We start from the raw sequence: 22,119 nt of genomic DNA, 5'->3' as shown, positions 1-22,119 counted from the left end.
ATTGCAACACCAAGAAATAATGCACGTAGCGTCATGCAAATTTCAGGAGCGATAGTAGTGAGATGGATATGCAAATGATTAAATTTGCGCACGCATCTGATCACGTGGTACGCATATTCGGGCTATAAAGGCCAGCAACTTTCCCTTCTCATAAACGGCATCTGAGGTTTTGTGTAGCATTTGCGACTTTCGAAAAAGCGTAGAAAATGCCTCTGAGACGTCGGCGAGCTCAATACCATCAGTTAACTACCGGGGAACGTGACCGTATTATCGAACTCCATGAACTTAGTTTGTCTCTGCGCGCAATAGCAACTCGTGTTGGGCACAACGTGAGTACCATCCAACGTTGTGTCACACGATGGATTCAGGAAGGTCTAAGTGCACGCCGAAGAGGAAGTGGTGCGCACAGGTGCACGTCAGAGCGCACAGACCGGCGTATTCGCCAGTTGACTATTCGAGACCCTTTCTCCACGGCACGTGTCATCCGAAGCCGGTTGCCTTCAAGAGCAGGTGGATCTGTGTCCACCCAAACCATACGCAACAGATTGCATGAAGTACAGTTACGTGCACGGGTATCAGCAACAGGGGTACCGTTGACCGCTTTACACAGGGCTAGACGCCTGGCGTGGTATCATCGTACCTGGACCATCCAATGGCATCGGGTATTGTTCACGGATGAATCTCGTTTCTGTCTGTGGAGAAATGACGGTCGTCGACGGGTATGGCGGCGACCCGGAGAACGCTACGAACCAGCCCATTACGTCACAACGGTCCTACACCGGGCATCATGGTTTGGGGTGGCATAATGTTTGATTGCAGAACGCCCCTGGTACACATTCACGGCAGTTTGACAGCGGACCGCTGCGTCACACAAGTTGTGTATCCCGTTGTTCTGCTCTTGTTGCAGGGCGCACCCAACACGGTATTCCAGCAAGAAAATGCCAGGCCGCATGTCGCACGGCGAACTCTTAACAGCCTGACTTGATTTGACATCCTTCCCTGGCCAGCACATTCTCCAGATCTGAATCCCATAGAACACCTATGGGATCTCATTGGACGTGGCATGAACAGAGGACCAATGGCGCAAACCATCTATGATCTGTGCACAGCAGTGGATGTGGCTCGGCAAAGGTTACCTCAGGCAACCATCAATGGAGTCATTGATAGCATGCCTCGTCCGATTGAGGCCTGTATAGCTGCCCGAGGTTGCCACATTAGATTTTGAATAAATTGCTTTATAATGATTTTATTAGTCTGTTTTTTTAATCACTTGCATATCCATCTCACTACTATCGCTCCTGAAATTTGCATGACGCTACGTGCATTATTTCTTGGTGTTGCAATTTCACTTTTGAGGAGTGTATTTATTTTTTTATTTATTAATTCAATGCGTCTCGACACTTTCAACTTTTTTTAAAAGCACCTAATAATTGAAATAATTGTTTTTGGCGTATTGTAGAATAAAAAGTTTATTTTTGAGCCATTTTTGTTAAATATTATTCCTTTTTGAAACTTTGTGGGAAAATATCGTTTTTATAACAACATTTGTACTCTAAAAGATATTAAAATGAAATCATAGTTTTTTTCTTATAACACTTGTAATTAATTGTCATGCCTTAAAAATAGACAAAAAGCAACAAACATGGGTGCTTCATTAACAATATATAAATAGTATTTTGTAAAAGTTACTCTTTATACTAAACAATAAATTGCTCAATCAAAAAATATTAAATGCATATGAAAATGATCTTAAGGGTGTATATAAAATTTCAAGGGGCAGTGGCAAACACTTTTTTAACTACGATATAATAAATCACATCATAAAAAAGTAATAAAATTAAACCATCAGAAAATGCAATAAAGTTAAAACTTGTATGTGACATGTATAAATATTGTTTCTTTTTCAAAAGCCTATTACTCGGAATATAATTATCGTACAATGTTAAAATTTTAATTCTAAAATTACAGTAAAATAACCGTCATCGGTATGTCCATCCAGCCAACCGTAAAATTTACGGTAAAGAACATTTTTTGCTTTTTCGGTTTTGAAACCGTTTACAACTTGTATAGTTAAAAAAACATGAATACAAGACTATACTGTTTTTTAACCATTAAAGGCTGACATGGTTTCAAAGCCGTTAAAAAGACATAAACTGGACATTGGAGCTAGGTTTTTTGTTAGGTAATGGGCATTGCAGTTGGTTGTTGTTGAGTTGCATTTTATCGAATGAATTGTGGAATGTGGTTTAATTAGTTTATCTGGTTGTTTCAAATATCGTAAAAGAGGGAAAATACCATGGCCCTGTCGTCTATGCCAGAATGACAATATCGTATTCGTAAAGTCCAGAGTCACAAATTGGGGAATGCAGAACACTAGAATCTTTTCTTGTGTTAACCATGGGAGTCTAATCCTCATTCTGTCCATCATGAGATTGACAGATTTGCCCTCTCGGCAATAATATGTAATCAGCTACAGGGAAGTAAGTGGCTTTACTAGGTGGGCCAAATTGGTGCGTTAAAATTCTGGTTATTTAACCGCATTAGGTGGGAGCAGTTAAGAAACAGTTTTCTCACAGTTAACAGTTTAAATAGTTAATCTTATTTGCGGAGTTATTTGACTGTTTTGCTTTAATATGATGAAATAACAATTAAATAAGTTGCTATTTAACCATTTTTTACATGAAACTTCAAACAGTGCAGTTATATTAGCAAAACATCTTAGTTTTCGTAAATTTTATTGCAATTTGTCTCTGAAAAATACCTTGATTAGGTTGTAGTTGTTGTAGTACATTTACGTCGCACTAGAGCTTCCCAACGGGCTATTGGCGACGGTCTGGGAAACAGCCCTGAGGATGATCCGAAGACTTGCCATCACAATTTTGATCCTCTGCAAAGGGGGTGGCACCCCCGCTTCGGTAGCCCGACGACCTGCACGCGAAGTCGAATACTTTACGGTAGAACAGTTTAACGAGGACCAATACCGCACACCCTCGGTAAGTTAATTAGAATTTTAAGAACAGTGAATAAGTGAAGTAAATTTAATTATATCCAGCTTAGAAAAATTTAACAACAGCAGAAGCTTTTTGCGAAACACATTTCTGTTGATTTCTTAAGAAACAAAACTGAAACAAAATATGAAAATCCTTTTATTAAAAAATTATTCCGTGGTAGCAACATACAGTTAATAAATAAACAAATAAACACAATGAAAAAAAAGACGTCCAGCATCATGAATGAAGTATGACTTTTAAAAAAATTCCTTGCCACTTCAATTTAAACATGTGAAGTTTTCTTTTCATCTTCATGGAAAGAAAATATTAAACATACGTTGCAGAACAATTTTGTGAAAAAAAATATTAAGCATACGTTACAGAACATTATTTGTGAAAAAAAATATTAAGCATACATTGCTATACAATTTTTGTGAGGAAAAAAAAGTATTAAGCACACGCTACAGAAAAATATTTGTGAAAACTAATATTCGACATATGTTACACCAACTTTTAAAAAAGATTACATTAAATTGCTCAACTTCACACATTTACAAAAGTGCAAAGATTTCAAAATATTTTATTCTTTTGTTTTTACTTAACATGAAACAAATTTTATAAAAAATTAATGAAATGTCCAAAAAAAGTAAAATAATATCCAATAGATGTTTTAAAAAAGTTGAATAGTCGCTTAAATAAATTAATTCTATTGGGAATGTTGCAAGCTATTTTTGAACTAGTTAAAAAAGCTAACTAGTTTTGTATATAAATGTATCATACATTTATGTAATGAGACTAAATACTTTTGTCAATAGTTAAATAGCTTACGTAATGAACTGATGGAAATAATTTTCAATGCTTTAGCTAGAAACAATGCGTACATTTAAGATAAAACAATAAATGATTGTAATTCATGTAATTGGAAATTTTTATAAACATTTATTTTAATCAAAAAATAAATATTTAAATTTTTAAAACATTTTTAGAAAAAGCTTGTTGCGAAATATTGACAAAAATAACAAATACTGTATTCATTAGAATTTCTACATTCATCAGATGAATGTTAATTTTATTAAAACCTAAAAAGGATCTGAATTAAATAGTAAATTATAAAAAAAATATTATTTTAAATCACTTTAGAAGTATTAATAGCAAAACATTTATTTCGATGAATTAAATAACCAATGGAAAAGGAGATTTTTAATTGAAATTAATTGCAAGAATTATGAAGGGAATTTTTGCGATATATGAAGAAAGTTCTAGCATCCTATGAATAAAATTCCTTCAATTTAATGTGCGAGTTAATAACACCAGTTCTTGTTTCTTGAGAATAGCATTGTGGTTGAAAATCAATAATCAAAGAGTTTAGTATTTTCTCTTGTTTTTCAAAATAATAAATAAGAAGAAAGTTTTGATGCTATTTTAATTAAAAAGGATAATCTAACAAACGTTATTACCTTTGTTATTTTACAATAAGATTCGCTATATCACTTATGCCGACATAGCGAGCTTTTTCCGGTTTCCCGGCAAGAACAATGTAGTTAAGTTTTATTGTACTTTAGAATCCAGTAAAATAATATTGCTTTTAAACTGAACAGTTTATCGTATTCTAAAAATTTAAATAAGTTTGAATTCATCAAAAACTTTAATAAATAAAATTACGTAAAAGCTTGGAATTAAGTTTTAAACAATACTTATTATTAGAAGTCATTATTATCCAGAAGCAATACGAATCAATCCTATATTGCTTCAAGATCTAATAATTTATACGCTTCTGGATTTTATAATTAGCATACTTCTGAATCTGTTAATACAAAAACAATCTAAATCCAGGGCAGATCTGAAAAAAGTTTTTAGTAAACACTGTTGAATAAAATCTGTTTGAAAGTTTAAACTAAATGATAAGAAATTTTTGGAGAATATTAAATACTAAGGAAATGAAACCAAAAACATAGCTTGTTTTGGTTGTTATTTAGGTTTAGAAGAGTTAAAATCATAGGAGACCGCTTTTAAAGATATTCAGCCTTTTACATTAATGAGAAATGAAATAGTGCTGCACAAATCTTCACCAGTATTGAAGGTCATTCTAATATTGATGTAATACAAAAATAACAATACAATAACTATGATAATTCAACTACTGTGACAAAGTTACAAAGAATATTCCAGGCAATTGTAGATTAACGACCTACATTTACCTTATATCCTTCGATTTCCCAGTTTCTATAGTCTTTCCTATTAAAACCTATACTTTTTGGCAGACATTTCAAGCTGAGTATGCTATGTACAGAGTGGCTCCGAGGCGATAGTCACATTTCAAACTTGAATAGTGCGCAGACGTAGCAACTTATATTAGTCGGAGAATGAAAACCAGTAGAAGAAAGTATATGGTTACCCGCTATTGAAAATCGTATTACTCAGTTCGTTGTAATTAAGAAATCAAATCTGTGACAGAAATATATTGCTTCCTGGACGATACTTTATGTTTATCAACATGGTGATGGATTCTTGTGACCAAAGAGGCATATTCAGATCATTCAGAAACTTTAACAAGCCATCGCAGATGAAATTGCTTTTATTGATAACGAACTGTGAAAGCAGGAATTCAAGATCTGCCAGAAACATTTACAAGAGTAAGTCAAATTAAATGGAGGCCTTCTTTCAGACGCAATTTTAAAGCAATAAACTCTTTATTCCTGGTAATTAAAAAGAATGTTTCAGTGTATGCACCGAAGAGCCATTACATTATGACCAACCTCCATCTATAACAATGGGCTCGCCCAGGTTTTCATGGTGTCTCGCCCAGGAACAATGTTCTCATGGGGCACATTAGCACCCATAATCCTTATAGAACAATCCCTGACGTCTGTTACCTACTTGAACATAGTTGCAGACCAGGTTCACTCATTCATGGCAATGGTTTTTCCTGCGGGAGATGGTGTTTACCAACAGGATAATGCACCCGTTGTCATAAGGGTCGAATAGTCATGGATTGGTTCGAGGAACATTCCAGTGACTTTCAAGTCGTCTTGGCCCCCAAATTCACCTGACCTTAATCCAATTGAGCATTTGTGGTCCTGCTTGGAAAACCAAATAATTCGTGTTGCCATGCTACCCCCTCGCAATGTGAGGGAATTGCAGGACCAGTTGGTGAACTCTTGGTTCCAGATACCTCAGACTACCTTTCAGCACCTTGTGGAATCAATGCCACGGTGGGTGCTAGCAGTTTTGAGGGCAAAAGATGGTCCTACATGTAATTAGCATGGTGGTCATAATGTAATGGTTCTTCGGCGTATATAGATTATACTACTTACTGTTCTTACTGTTTCAGTTCGATAATTAAAGGCCGTTTGAAAGATATCAGTCGGCTCGTCGCCACCCTGTAAAAACTGCCTTTTTTAAAGCACCTTTGTTAAGAACAGAGGCTTTACTGAAAAAATATTTAAAAACACACCCCTAATGTGAGAAATTTAAGTATTCCAATATAGGATGATAAGAGAAATTTATTTTGGACCCATCCACTTCAACAGAAGGCTCACTGTCGCCATTATCTTCAACAGTTTTCAACTTAAACGTGTGAATATCGCCATCTTCAGATTTCTCAACCGCAATCAAATCTTCTTCCTCTACTGCAACTCTTTCAGAACCCTCGGGTCGAGGCATTGGCTTCAGAACAGCTCGCAGTCCATCGCCAGAACTCGCGTTCTCAGAAAACTGCGGCGCAATCGGTACAAAACTATCTTCTGGCACTTGAGAATCCTCGCCACTTGTTGGAGAATACATTCCAGGGAATATCTTGTAAGCTGTGATTTCGTAAGGAGATGATCCGACAATCTTGTGGTTGGTTTGGTCTCCGGGAGCAATTCGAATGACATTTTTTCGAGGCTGTTGAGTTAAGCTAAACACAGCTTTTTCAGCAGGAGGAGAGGTAACGGTCATTACTTTCTTCCGTATATCAGATGGCATGCCGAACAAATGTTGCTGCGGGGTCGATGCGCTGACCACGGGTCTCCGAGGAATGATTTTTGGAGGAGGTGGTGGGGGAGGTAAAGGAACTGCAACGGGTACATGGTGGCTAGCGAAGTCTCCGTAGCTCATAACATCTGGCGAAGATTTGTTTCGAATCCTGTACCGTCTGACACCCTGCTCTTCTTCTTCATCATCTTCCAAAAGTTGTTTTAAAACCTGTAACAGAATATTTACAGTAAATCCATGCTAACATTCTTTACAATTATGCAAATTATTGTTTAACACATTCTCTGCCACAACAAATTATATTTCCATCCTCAGAAGCCGGATTACAAAAGGTTTTACAGGTTTTAATGGTTTAAATGTTCCTTATATTTTACTAGGAAAACCAGAAAAACGAAAAAAATATTATTTTCCTGTTTAGAGAGCGTTTTTTTCCGACGCTCTGGAGGCGTCAGTGGCACACGGACTCAACTTGTCTTCATGAGTGCCACTGACGCTCCAGCGCGTCTGATCAATATTCTCAGAAATTACTGGCATATTGTATTAAATAGCAGCTTAAAAGGAATAAAACGGAATACCATTCAAGTATATGTAGTACCATTTATGAAATAACACTGAAAATATTTACAATTAATAAGCACAACATACATATATTGGCAGTCAAGCACATAAAAAAATTCAAACAAGAGTTTTGAAAACCAACCACAAAAAATAAAAAAATAATGCTTCACCAACGTGCCGAAACAACCTCACCGTTCAACTCCCAAAGCCACACTAAACACAGAGCATATAACTTATCATAGTCGATCGACGCGCTAGCACGTCGTCGGCATGCCAGGAGGTGCCGCTCTGTCGCGCTAGTGCGTCGGTGGCAACGAACCTGTTAAAGCAATCGACACTATTGATTCAAATATTTATATAAATTATTTAAGAGAAAATTCATGATACATTGTACAAAAAAATACCGAATCAAATTACGGTAGAAAGTGCCGGCACCGTAAAATACATTTTTACTGCAAAATATAATACACTAATTTTTGCAGTAAAATTTATTAAATTAGAGTGATTAAGTGATTTTACGATAATTATTACTGTAAAAATTACGGAATATCAGATTTTTTGTTCCATAGTATGTTCCGGTAACAATGGATTTTACGGTAAAAAGTACCGTCACCCTGAGTGCTCTTTTTATCGTAATTTGATCCGTAGTTTTTAACAGTGTAACTGGTTCCTGCTGATCCACTTGAAATAGATAAAATAATTTGAAAAACGAAGCTTAAATTCGATTATATTTTTCCAATTTAAAGTTAAAATTGCAGGCACCCAATTAACGATAAAATGATTAAATGTGATGATTAATTATTAAAATAATAGAGGGGCATAAATAAACAGCGTATAAAAATATTTTTCAGCTTATTCAAAAATTGATAGTTAATATCAATCAATGTTTGCAGTTATACGAGTATATAGTTAATATAATTGAAAGTATATGCACTGCATTCGATGTCAAAAAGCTTGCACCTATTACGTTAATTACGTGGAATTAAAAAACTAGTTCTTATCCAAAAATATAGATGGCAGCACCTCACAACGGAAAAAATTAATTTAATTAAAATAGTTAAATACAAATTTCATTAGGTAACGATCTAAAATACTAATAAACACTTTAAATAAGAAAAATAAGCTGTACAATCAAAATATGGATCTAATAAACTTATTTATTTATAAGCATTTTAATTAAAAATATTCCAAACAAACAAGTTTTCAATTAAAGAAAGTTTAAAAATAAAGTTAAGTTTTAGTTTTTTGTTATTTATTTTTGTTGACAATGAAATGTGCATGTGTGCGTAAGTACTAAGGAGTGTACAATTGGCCTACTTAAGTAATCAATTGAAATCTATATAATTTTAAAACCCAGTATACTGCTGCAGAGAGAACAGTCAGAATTTTTTTTCTTAACGTAATACTGTATAATCTAAGATTCAAAAGTAAAGCTCGGAGATATTTCATAATTTTTACTTGTTAATTTTTCTTTTTTTTTTCTATTTTTTTAATAATATTTTTCAAAATCTATCTTTGAAAACTAATAAATTATTAAAAAGAAATTATTGAAATAAAGTTTTCTCATTAAAAACTATCATAATATTATACTACTATGTTTCTACATAAGAAGATATGGTCAACGCATGTCTTCAAATTTTTCTTACGTACTTAGCGTCGTTTCCAAACTCCGAGACTGCTTAGTTATAAGTACTATACAACCATACATAAATAACCTTCCTGTATATGTATCTTTTGGTATGGTAGTATACTATACAAAATACTGTTATACTATACCATACCGATATATAAGAAAATATATTACCATTCTAAAGGAAATTATTATAAATAATTTTAAGGTCCCACAACGTGGCACAATATGTAATTATGTAAGCATATATTCCCAAGTGCGTATAACATTAAAAGTAAGAAATTGTCTCTTATATATTGTATATATATGGCTCCATATCTCTCCTTAATACTGACCAATAATATTCAAACTCGATCAGGTATTATATTATAATATATGCATATAATTCTTGTATATGGTAGTACAGTATAACAGTATGATACCTGGTTACCCTGTTATGTTACCTGGTTTGGTGATATTTGTTTCATGAATTGGGGATACTGTTTCAACTGCTGGGTCCATCCAATTTGCTTTTGAACTTCGTCTAGGAATTGGGGTTGTTGAGCAAGGGTACTTGCTTGTTGACCACCTCCAAGTATTGACCACAAAGTACTGCTGAAGGAATTTTTCTTTTTGTCTTCATTATTGGCAGGCCCTAAATGAAAATAAATATGTTTTACATCATCTCAACTGATTAAGATGTTATTTGTGTGATCAAGTTTATTAAATTCATTTCAAGTTTGCAATATTTTTGAATTATCCCTTTTTTTAGACAGATTAGTGCAATCGAAATACCTTCCTTTCTAAACGTTAAAACTTTTTACATCTTAATATTTAATAGCCGCTTTATTTAGTATTCTACTTATTAGTAGTTTATTTAGTAGTCTTATTTAGTAGTTGTTTAAGTTAAATGTTAGGCGTTATTTGTAATTCTTTAACCATTGGTAGAACATCGATAACAAAGGGTTCATTTTTTTAAAAAAAATAAGGTGCTTTTCCCGGTCCGGCAACGGAGCTCAATACAAATTCATTTTGAGAAAATTCCGTTAGGTGCTAATAAAAAAAAGCTCCGTTGTGCGTGTGTCAGCCCTCAAAACTCTAAAATTTTAAATCTTTAAGATTTAAAATAATAATATTAATTCCACCGGAAAGTTTTGTCCATCAAAGTACACGTCTCCTGTTACACTAATGCAAAAGATTCTCTTAGAAAAGAAAGTGATAGGGTATTTACCCTATAATTAAATGTTCTAGCTTGAAGAGACGCAGCATATATGGGGCAATAGAGCATGTGCATATATATTGTAACTTGTAAGGAAAGTATCCGACGGAACTAAGCGGTAAATTTGATATATATATTTAATGGTAAATGCTCTACCACTTTCTTTTCGAAATGTAGTTTTTGTATTTTTATAATGGGACGTATACTTTCACGGACAGAATTTTCCAGTTGACCTGAAGGTGTTAATGAAAATATTTAGCAAGAGTTGATGTCTTATGAATTAAAATACTTCAAAATAAGGAGCGGGAAAGGCATTATGGCTCAGACTTTTTCTAACGCGATTCACTTTTGTCTGATAACATTTGAAATAGCTATAAAGAATATTTATAACTAATAGTTTCTGCCCCCTGTTCGCTGACTCTCTCCATCCCCGATGCAATCTTATATGGTTTGTTTTAGAAACAATTTTCGCATCGCTCCCCACTAAGTTAAACCCATTTAAATTGTATTCAAGCGTAAAATCTTAAAAATTTATCGAAATCCTTAAAAGTAATTCCTCTCTCTAAAAAATTAAAATTTTTAGTCAATAATAAGTTATTGAAGTAAAAAATTTTAAACTGAAATAAATGTTAGAAGAATTTGCAGAAACAAATGCTTTTAAAAAACGCTAATTATGCTTTTAAAAAACGACATGTATGATGGCACGTCTCCTAAGGATTCTTTTAATGTTATTTCTTTCATAACTCCTATTAAAGCTTCCTTCTGCTCTTGGAGTACACTTTTTTTCATTATACTAAAAAAGAGTAACAGCGCGACTTATACTCATTTTTCAATAAATAATAATTACAATGAATTAAATTATTATTATTGAATCTACATAAATATAATTAAAGCATAACATATAACATAAAACATTTTTTTTATTGACATGAACTACTAACTTTTAAGCTTTCAATTCTTCCCAACTTATAACTAAGTTTATTTCAGTTTATTTCCTAAACATAAACGTTTACGCTTTAAAGCTTAGTTCACAGGCTTGTTATTTCATTTTTTTGTGGGCAAAGTGAAAAAGAAATTAGGACTTGCTTTGTCGCCGTGTAAAAAAATGAATATACAAATGCTGTATCTCCTGAATATTTACTTAAAATATATCACTAAAAAAGAATGGAGAATTATGAAAAATCCTACGATTCAATACTTAGCTATCACACTGTGATGTAATAACTCTTTAAATTTGGTGATAAAAATCTCCAAAAATTGTGCATAAAAAGGTCAAAAAAAAATTAAGATAAAAAGATTGATAAAGATTGCCACACAGGATGCCAGTACTTTTAACCGTAAAATTTATCGTAATTTTTACGGTAATATTTACTGAATTACAGTGATTCAGTAAATATGAATGTAAAAATTACCGTAAATCAAATTTCTCGATTTCGTAAAATTTTACTGCAAAAATAAGTGCCGATACTTTTCACCGGAATTGTTTAGGAATTTCTTACAGTATACTTTATTTCAAGTTAATTACGAATCAAGCTTTCTTAAGCATTTCAAAGGGCGTATTTAAATCTAAACAACAATAATGGAAAAAGCTCACACGCATTTACACTATTAATGAATGTTTTTTTTTTTTTTTTTTTTGCCTCCGAAAACGCCGAATTTTGGCTAAAATAGATTGTTTACTATCGAACACAAGATGCTTGTTTGCCCATCTCAAGCTGTTAAATATTCCGCGTAAGCAGAAGCTCACTGTTACAAAAGGCCTGTTGGTTTTTAATTGCGGAGTGAAGAAATTATGGCTCAACGACACCGAAAACGACCTCAAAGTCCTAAAACTTAAGAACTGGAGGGGAGTTGCCATGGACAGAGGGAGCTGGAGAAGGCGTGCTGTTGAGGCAGCCAAGGCCTGCAAAGGGCTGTTGCGCTCCTGAAGAAGAAGAAGAAGTAAAGAAATTATGTTCTAATAATAACATTTACATAAATCTGTCAATTTTGTTAAATATTTTTCTAACGATTTATTTTTATCCACTTTTGTTCTATTAAGTCTAACTCGAATTTGTTTTAATGATTTCTCTGGAGCATGCGTAAGGTTGATAAACTAATTTTATTTCAAGAATCGTTGAATGTATACATTTTAAAATAATAATCCTTGCTGTAATTTGTATCGTATAAATAATTTTATTGACATTTCCTTAAATATGTCTTATTAGCATGTTTTTTATGAGTTTTAGTGTTACTAAACACCAGAAATAGTGTCAAATACTTTACAACTTAAGAACAGTAATAGGGCATTTGTGATGTTTACTATACCAAGAATTATCCTTGATGTTTCATTGCACAATTTTTGGTGTAAAGTACTTAAATCCATTTTTGGTTTTAAGATACACTAACATATTTTTCAGCTTAAATTTTTTTTTTCTGAGTTGGTAGTGCTTATATCCATTTAATATATCGTAACTTCATTTTTCTTTATAGTCCAATAAAATTAGACTTTTTCGTAATAAAAATGAATGTGCGTGATTTTTTCATATAAACTTTTTTGTATTATCAGAAACAATATCAAAAAACTCCTTTATTCTTCCCTGTACTCTTCCCCCCTCTTTTGAGGAAAATAGGGGTGATTTAACAGTGGTCAATTAAGTTTTGAAGGTGGTGAAACAGGTAAGTGAATCATTGTTTCCGATGCCTTTCTTCAGGCTGAATTGAATGCGAGCAATCCTCAGGCCAATATTTAAAACGCTCTAACTGCTTTATGTACAAAAAGGGTAATTTTTCACTTGCGTTTATTTATACACCTTACATTGCTATACAGACATGTGAGGTATTATTTCCTATGCATTTTTTCTCATTCGATTTCAAATATTTGATATTTTTAGATTCTATTTATCAGGAACTATTATACCGATTTCGGTAGAATATGCCCTTGGTTTAAACATGTATATATACTGCCTCTTTCGTAGAAGCCCTTTTCTACATCATTGAAAAGTTTGTATTTGGGTATTAATGAACTAATAGTAAATTATTGCATAGCTGCCAACATCTTAACACTTTTATGAATGTTTTAGTAGTGTATCTACCACTACAAAAATACAGTTCCAATTTACTAATATATAAAACATATTAACTCCATTCTACACGTTGAGTTCCTTTTCATAGATAAATGTTAACATTGTCGATGTGACTCTCCCCACTGTTTTTCTTAGTGGTAGAGAAATTATTGCATAACTGTAAGCAATTTAAAGAAAAAAATTAAATTTCGTCAGCATTTAAAATCCAGTCTAACACATACCTGCCAACTTTTAATCCTTTCGAGGATGATTTTCCCCAGTGAAAGGGAATTTAAATTACAATTTTAGGCAGAAACATGCGCTGTATTTTGAAAAACCTTATGCAGACTACCATAACAGTATTTCATATTGTTATATATGCTTAATTTTTTTAAAAATAGTGGTTTTCAAAAAAATTATAAATTAAATCTATGAGTGCATGAAATATATAGAAAGCATACATTTTACTACCACTTTAAATATATAAATAACATTTTACGAGTAAAAGTTGGCAGGTATGCAAACGGCTTTCGAACTATTTAAATGCATATTTAAAATAATTATATATGTTGACAGAAAACTTTTTTTAAGTTAATTGCAATAAATCTAGAAATAACTTTGGTCTCTCAGTGATCCGCCGAAAATATTCAAGTGGTAGCATATCAATCATCAAAGCAAGTTACATGAACCCTGATTCAATTGCACTTCAGTTTCAAACAATTCACAACAAGAGAATGACAGATATTTGTTGATATGTGTATTTAAGTTACTGAGTTATTGTGATGTTTAGAAAATTCCTGATTACGACAATAATTCTGTAACTCAAACCATGATTCCTGACAGGAATCTTTTAAAAGAACAAAGAGTCATTTTACCACTTCAATTATTTTGGCGAACCGCCGGGAAATCTGAAAATACCGAAGGATGTCTTCTGCTACCACTTTAAATGTAAAAAATATCTTCCGGAACAACTGGAAAAGTTGGCATCAATGACAGTGATATCTGTGTTCTTACCATCTGCTGATATTTGTGGTGGTGGAGCACTTTCCACGTGACCGCCAAATTCTTCATATGGATTGGGTCTTTGAACGAAAGGAATGGGAGCGGAGTACTTAGCTGTATAACCACCCTGAATGGATCTGAGATGGCAGGTACAGGCAGACGGTACTCTGAATAGATCTATATGCAATCCCAGCTCCTTATTGAAAACCAGAAGACGGTGGTAACTAAAAACCTGAGAGCAAGTTGACTGCATATGACTCACAACGTACTTGCAAGGGTTACCGGAAGCTCTAAAAAAGTTTTAAAATAAGTTTTAGTTGGCCTAAAGTACCAATAAAATACATAAAAATTTGAATACATAATTACCGGCCTGGTAGTTTTAGCTCCCACAATTTTTAAATTGGTAGAAAATAACAATCGAGGTTAACTTAGTTTTTTAATCCCTTTCCGGAACAGAAAACTTTTATTTTGCAAATTTTAGTCAAGCAAGAACAATAACAAGTGGGACCTTATACAAGGCTTTCTAATTGAAACTACATACTTAAGTTCTTTGTTGTTTGTTTGAATAGTATTTGCTAAATGGTTAAAACCAATTAAATTTACATTGATAGTCGTTTGTAATTTTTGTTGAAGTAGTGTTTTCCGATTGGCTACACGGCACCCTACTTGCTCCGCTTTGTAAAAAAATATTTTCTAGTAGTTAGGCAATTTAAGTTATTTTAGTCTATTTTTCCACCACTACATATCGATAATTCAAAGTATTCTATGAAATGCAATTTTAATGCAGTTATCTCGTGATGATACTTTTAAAAATTAGGAGTGATTATCCTTATTCTACAAGTTTCACTATTTAATTCACTACCAATTAATACGAATTTTTGAGAATTTCTGTTTTAATTCGCTGCAACTGTTAAAAAATATTTCGTGAAAACCTGAAATGTTGTAAGGTATACACTAAGAGTCAAAAACTAATTTTTAAGCAAGGAATGAAAGTTTCATTTTTCAAGTTTCGTTCAAACAAAAACTTTTCCAAGTCTAAGTAATCACAGTGGATCGACAATTACTCTGATGTTCAAAAGTCAAGCATGCTTTAACTCTGGGCATGTGTGTAAAATTATGCTCAATTTTTGGACACCAGTGTAGAGTGGGATAAAAAAACAGCAGAATCAGTTTGACTACCAGATGGAACTGATAGGATCGACTTTATGAAAAATTTTCATCTCTGTTCAGTTTCCTCAGTCAATCAAACAGTTTTTGTCATTTTTAAACTCATCTTACACTTAGCATCCACGACTGTATGTTTACGTATGCTTTCTTTCTGACTTAAGAAGATGCTATACCACAAGAGAAATCCTTCACGGTAAATTCTCTTTCAACTACATAAATAACTTTAATTGCAGAAAAAGAAAATTCTGGTAAACCTAGAAAAGTGGATGACGCTTCAAATGTTGAAAAATTATTTCAAAATATCAAAAGGCAAGCATATTATGACAGGATTACTTATAATTACGCTATGGGAAAGTTATTCTGCAAAAATTTGTTTACATTTTAATATTTTGAGAAAAAAAGTTTAACATTTGACTTTCCATTGTTTTTTCTAAGTTCACCTGAACTCACTTTTCTCTAAATTTTAAATTTGAATATACCTATGGAGAGGAAACAGAATTTGTAATCAATAGTTTCTAGCGTGGTGTAGCATCTTCCTAAATATTAATGTTCCTGGTTTAAGAGTATTTTTAATTTATTTTTAATTTACTTTTTACAAGTATTCCGAAACTTTTATAAAAGATGGTGATGCAACATTCAGAACATAAAATATCACGAAACTATCTGAAGTAGACTGAACTTACAGACATTTTTCCATGCGAAGAGTCTGCGTGTATTCTCCAACATTTACAACTACTTTCCATTCACCCTGCCTGTTCTTGGCACGATGAGGACGCCCATAATGCACTTCAGATGGACACACAAATCCACCATTTTGCCCATACTCATGATTGCTGGACGAAGCTTGGGCATACGGTCCATAGTAATGTTCTAAAGTGTAAGCCTGTTCTTGTTGGCGAGATAATCCCTCCACTTGGCTCTCTCGTACTTTGACTTCGGCGTACATCAGATCAAACTTTCCCTTGTCTTTGTAAATACTACTCATTATTGCCGAACTAAAAAAAAGGGATGGATTTATTTAGAATCGCTAACTTAATACTTTACTTTAAAAGAAACGTTCAGTTTGGTAATCAAAAAAAGTTTTCAATTCAAATCAAAAAAATATTTTTTGACAGATTTTAATTCTTGAACTGTGTAGCCGCAATCTGAAAAATAAAGTCCCTATAATTAAGGCAAGAGAGCAACTGGAAGTTAATTTTAGTTTCAGTTTCCCTTACTAATTCAAATTTTTTCGTATTTTTCGTATTGAAACTATTGAAGATATTCTAAAAGTTTTCGACACAATTACGAAACTCATTCATCCAAAAATAATTCAATATAAAACATAATTTTTTTTATATTTATTCATTTTTATTTATTTCATGTTAATTGAAATTTTTTTTTTGTTAAAATGTCTTATTTTTCGAACTATTTAAAATAATCCAAAACTTTTCTACACAATTGTGAAGCTTTCTATCCTAAAATAATTCTTCATATTTATTTATTTTAATTTAGTTAATGCTAATTTCAATTTTGTTTTAGACTGCATACCTCTGTAATTATTCAAGATAATCCAAATATTTTAATTACAATTGTAAAATTCGTTTCTTTAAAAAATAATTCATAGCAAAAATATCTTTGTATCTATTTATTAATTTTTATTGGTATAGAAATATTTCCATCTTTAATTACATAGTTTGAACAAACATCTTCTGTATAATTATAAGTGGTAAAATCCAAGATTTGAACGAAATACGGTTAACTGCTCTTGGACAAGGCCATAGCTACTGTTTTCTACAATTTCTGGTTAAGTATTTGCGACATAAGGATTGTAAACAAGAACTACAAAGGTTGGACAAGAATACGGAAACACTTCTTTACTAACCCGGCATATAAGAAAATTTGTTTCAGCAGCAAATATTTTGGAAAATACATGGAATGGACAAATATACCAGCAAACACTTGGCCCAACTTGAAAGATCATCTTTGAAGCTTTTTTAAAAAAGGGTGTCATATTTACCCACGCAAAATTCGAATCAACCAAAGTGAAGTTTTATCAACTACTTTATAGTTTTAATAGCATCAATTTTGAAATAGATCTATTGATTTTCAGTATTTATGTAACAATTTTTTTTAATTATAGTAGAAACGAAGCTTTTAATTTCCTGCGCTCATTTTTGTCAATGCAAAGTTTTGCATTTAAAAAATGACATCATTTCTAAAAAAGCTTCAAATATGCTTAAGTAAATATGCGACCATTTCTAGAAGCGAAAAATCATGATGTTTAAAAACTGCTCCAACAATTTTGCCGTGTAAAATCCTCCAAAACAACTGCTTCTAAAAAAAGATTTTTTGCACTGAGTTAGCATAGAAGTGTTTCTATATTTTTGTTCAACACTTATAAATGAAGGATTAAACAACTTCATGTTGGCTAATTTTTAGACACGGAGCATTAATGTGAGTGTCTAGTGAGTGCGCTGTTTTTCCCTTCTTAAGTGAATTGTGATGTCCTCTGTTTGGCACCAGAAATAAATTAGAGGACTATCAGTTTTAAAATAACGCTGAAATGAATTGTATGAAAGTAATATTGTGCCTAACTCTGCTCTTTTTCGAAACTGATGAAGACCAGTATTCAAATAAGAACATTACATTTTCATTAAGTAAATATTTTCTTCTTTTAACTACATTTAGCGTTGACATTTGTTAACATTGACTTTTGTTTGCATCGGCATATGTTAACATTTACATTATTTGACATTGTTAACAACATTTTAGCTTTGAAAAAATACAATGCGCTGATCTCCTTCAAAAATATTAATAATTATATTATTACTATATTGCAGTAGAAAAACTATTGCCTCTCTGCAAAAAAAAAAATGCTTATAATTTGATGCTTCATGAATTATATCTATGAAGCATTTAAGCTGCCACTTTTTACTTATTTTAAAAAAGAGAACTGTAAGGACTCTATGCATAAATGGGTTAAAATTTGTTAATGTTGCTCAGAGTTCGGCAAAAAAATCTTCAATATTCTGTGCTAAGTGACTTTTGAGATTGAAAACTTTTCCACGTATGTATTTTTGCGTAGAATGCGAAAAGAAACTGCACAAAGTAATGCACGTTTTTATACAAATCTTAGTTTTAAGTACCCTATAAAAAACAAATTGTTTTCTAACGAAAAGGATTAAATAAATATTCGATGATGTAAATTTCAACTTGTTTGTAATGAAACAGAAAGTAAAATGTGAAAGCAATTCATTGGAAGAAAGAGAATGCTTTAAAAGAGTTTCTTCAGGCGTTTTAATGTATCTTAGAAGTATAAAAAGAGAAAACTGGAACAAATAGCATGTTCAAGAAACAAGAACTAGAAAGAGAAAAAAAAATAACAATAATGGCAAATGGTTTTGTTCAAATGCTTTCATGAATATCAGTCGAAAGTATTCTATTAAGATGAATAAGAAAAATAAACAGATGCGCAAAATATCTTGATAAAAAAATTGCCTTTAATCTCGAGAAAAGTACCCATTCAGAGGAAATATTCCTGCATCATTTACATTTAGTAGTTTAAACTAAGCCATTATGACTCAGAAATTTTTAGCAATTTTAAATTTGAAATGTTAAACGTTGTAATGTTACAAAACTAAAAAAAAAAAAATTATTTTTTTACTACTACTATAAATTAAACATTTTATTTCTATTTTTATTAATATTACGAAAAATTAACAATGTTTACAGACAGCTCTCTCAATTCACAAAGCAGCATAGCGAGAAGCATTGATCCTCAAGAACAGCAAGTGACACTAATATACATATATATATATATATATATATATATATATATATATATATATATATATACATACATATATATATATATATATATATATATATATATATATATATATATATATATATATATATATATATATATATATATATATATATATACAGGGTGTCTCAGTTAAGCGTTTCAGAATTTCTAAGAGTGGTAGGGGGCATCCTGACGAGTCGAAATCATATAGCAATGTGGGGTCGGAAATGCTTTCCTGAAGCGGTGACGTACACAGAAGCACCATAAAGAAAAGAGACCGTAAGTGAAAAATCGCTATAATAATACATTGAAAAAATTATATGGCCTCCTCGGTCACCCGACCTATCATGTCTTGATTTCTGTAGTCATATGAAAACACTGGTTTATGACACTCCTGTTGATAATGCTGGTTGCAAGAATCGCAGTAGCTGCCTGCGAGATATGCCTGGAGTATTGCAGAATGTTCGAATGTCCATGCGCCGGAGATGTGAGGTGTACATTGTAGCCGGTGGCAGAAACTTCGAACACTTACTTTGGCCCATGTACCATATAATTTTTCCAACGTATTATTATAGCGATTTTTCACTTACGGTCTCTTTTCTTTATGGTGCTTCTGTGTACGTCACCGCTTCAGGAAAGCATTTCCGACCCCACATTGCTATATGATTTCGACTCGTCAGGATGCTCCCTACCCCTCTTAGAAGTTCTGAAACGCTTAACTGAGACACCCTGTATATATATATATATATATATATGTACACAAAGGATAGAGATAAAAATGAAGAAAATTAATAAAGTAAGTTTTAATAACTCTCAGCTTATTTAACATAAACTGCCAGTATACCAGTATATAGAACTCATAAAATAAGTTGAAATATGAAATAAAATAAGTTAAAAAAGTTTATTAAAAAGCCTGAAAACAAAAATAATAAAAGATATAATCTCTTCATCAGCTCACACGATTATATCAGCGAAAAGGAGTGCTTTCTAATATTGTATCAATGTAGCCAAAGCAAAATATATCAATACAATAGTGTGAGGATCACTCAAAAAAGATTGAAACGAAAATAGAGCACATTAAGTGAAAAGTATATACGAAATAAAACCTATCAATCAAAAAACAGAAAATAAAATTTAAGGAAAATACAATAAGAACCAGATATATTCTTATTTTCCGTGAATAAGTCTCAAAAGATATCCTAGGGACATAAGATCTAAAAGTTCTTTCATTACTCTAGAAAATTATGAATACAAATACGAACTTAAGAGATTTAGTTAGAGGTTGTGGGCAACGAGGCGGTTGCAGTCAAAAAAAATATTAATCATAATTTATATAGAGAGCAAAACACAAAACGAAATCTATAAAACGAGAAGCGAATTCAAATGAACTTACACGTACCGGAATCTTTCAAGAAGGATTTAAAATATTTTCGCAATAAGATTGCCAGATTACAAAATATAAAAATAGAAGCGTAAATGGATTGATTTTTTATGACGCTTTCTTACTGCAGTACTGAAGCGCGTTTGATTTATTAGTTACCTTGGATTGACCCGTAAATCAATGTGCGCAAGGTAATAATATTAAACTGGATTATTTAAAATTTATTATTAATAAGATTGATATTTAATTATCGAATTTTAATGATTTTTGAAAATTAATAATTATTTAAGAAAGGAAGATGATTTGCTCGTTTTGCACAGATTTCTTCCAGGCACTGAATTATTATTACTGATCAAATCCATGAAAATAGGCTCAAAAAACAACATCGAAACATACGAAATTTGAAAAACGAATTGAAAACGGAAACAAAGTGAAAACGAAAGTAAGTTAATAGTGTATATATGAAGAGCGAGAATAGAAATAAAATAAAAATAAAAAATTTGGAATAAATGTTAAGATTCTCTTCAGTATGCAGTCATTTATGACAGAGGGATTTCGAAGTGAAATATGATTTTCCTAAGATAAAAAATAATTCTTTTAATGCATCTATGCCTAGAAAAAAATGAAACAATAATGCAATTGTAAATGTGTTTAAAATGAAAGAAGAAAAGCAGCATTTCTAGGACTTTACATACAAACTAGGAATAAACCATTTTTCAGTCTTCTCTTCTTTCAAAGAGTTTACCGTTTATAAGTCAGAGCCTACATAAATGGATAGAAAGGAGTTTAGAGAATTTATCTTTCATTCATACATTCTTTCATAACAGTAAGTCTATACGTATTACCCTGGAGCGGATCCAGAAGTTTTTCCAGGGGGGTCATAGACTCAGATCCCCCCCCCCCACAAATAATTTTCTTATAAAAGAAAATTTTTTTAATTTTTTTCTTTAAATACAACTGGGGTTTTTAATGCTAGTCATCTCATTTATTTTTTCATCATGAACAATAGAACAATACATATATAATTCAAGTATTCAAAATCTTTAAATAATAAATGCAATGCGTTTTTTAGACATCCAAATCAATTTCTCGATGAATGTTTAATAATACGAGTCCATTTAATCGTTCTTGATTCTGAGTTGCTCTAAGCCAAGTTTTGAGACGTCGAAGAGTTGAAAAGGAACGCATATTTTATTTCTTTAGTAAAACATTAAAAAAATTATTACTTTTATTTTATTTTTCAATTTTGGGGGGTCATGACCCCAATGACCCCCCCCCCCCTCTGCATCCGCCACTGGTATTACCAGATTCATCGGGGGTGCCCGTTTATACTTATGCGACTCGATCCATATTTAATAAAACAAACACAGATTAAAATTAAAAT

The 22,119-nt window shown here is 32.1% G+C and overlaps 1 protein-coding gene across 1 annotated transcript in view; it reads right to left on the bottom strand.

Annotated features, from left to right (window-relative positions):
* Positions 1–4,905: 4,905 nt before the first annotated feature.
* Positions 4,906–22,119, bottom strand: part of LOC107436135 (uncharacterized) — a 51,186-nt gene continuing 33,972 nt past the window's right edge. Inside the window, exons 3-6 of the mRNA XM_016047715.4 lie at positions 16,248–16,559; positions 14,410–14,687; positions 9,597–9,787; positions 4,906–7,175 (exon numbers count right to left, since the gene is read on the bottom strand). Coding sequence (XP_015903201.2) covers positions 6,447–7,175; positions 9,597–9,787; positions 14,410–14,687; positions 16,248–16,559 — 1,510 coding nt within the window. The 3' untranslated portion in view covers positions 4,906–6,446. The remainder of the gene's footprint in view (positions 7,176–9,596; positions 9,788–14,409; positions 14,688–16,247; positions 16,560–22,119) is intronic.

This window comes from Parasteatoda tepidariorum, chromosome 6 (genome assembly GCF_982258835.1).
Source record: "Parasteatoda tepidariorum strain Cologne lab strain chromosome 6, Ptep-v5.0, whole genome shotgun sequence".
In the NCBI taxonomy this organism is placed as follows: Eukaryota; Metazoa; Arthropoda; class Arachnida; order Araneae; family Theridiidae; genus Parasteatoda; species Parasteatoda tepidariorum.
The sequence above is the reverse complement of the archived record's forward strand: the minus strand, read 5'-3'. Positions and strand labels throughout refer to the sequence as shown.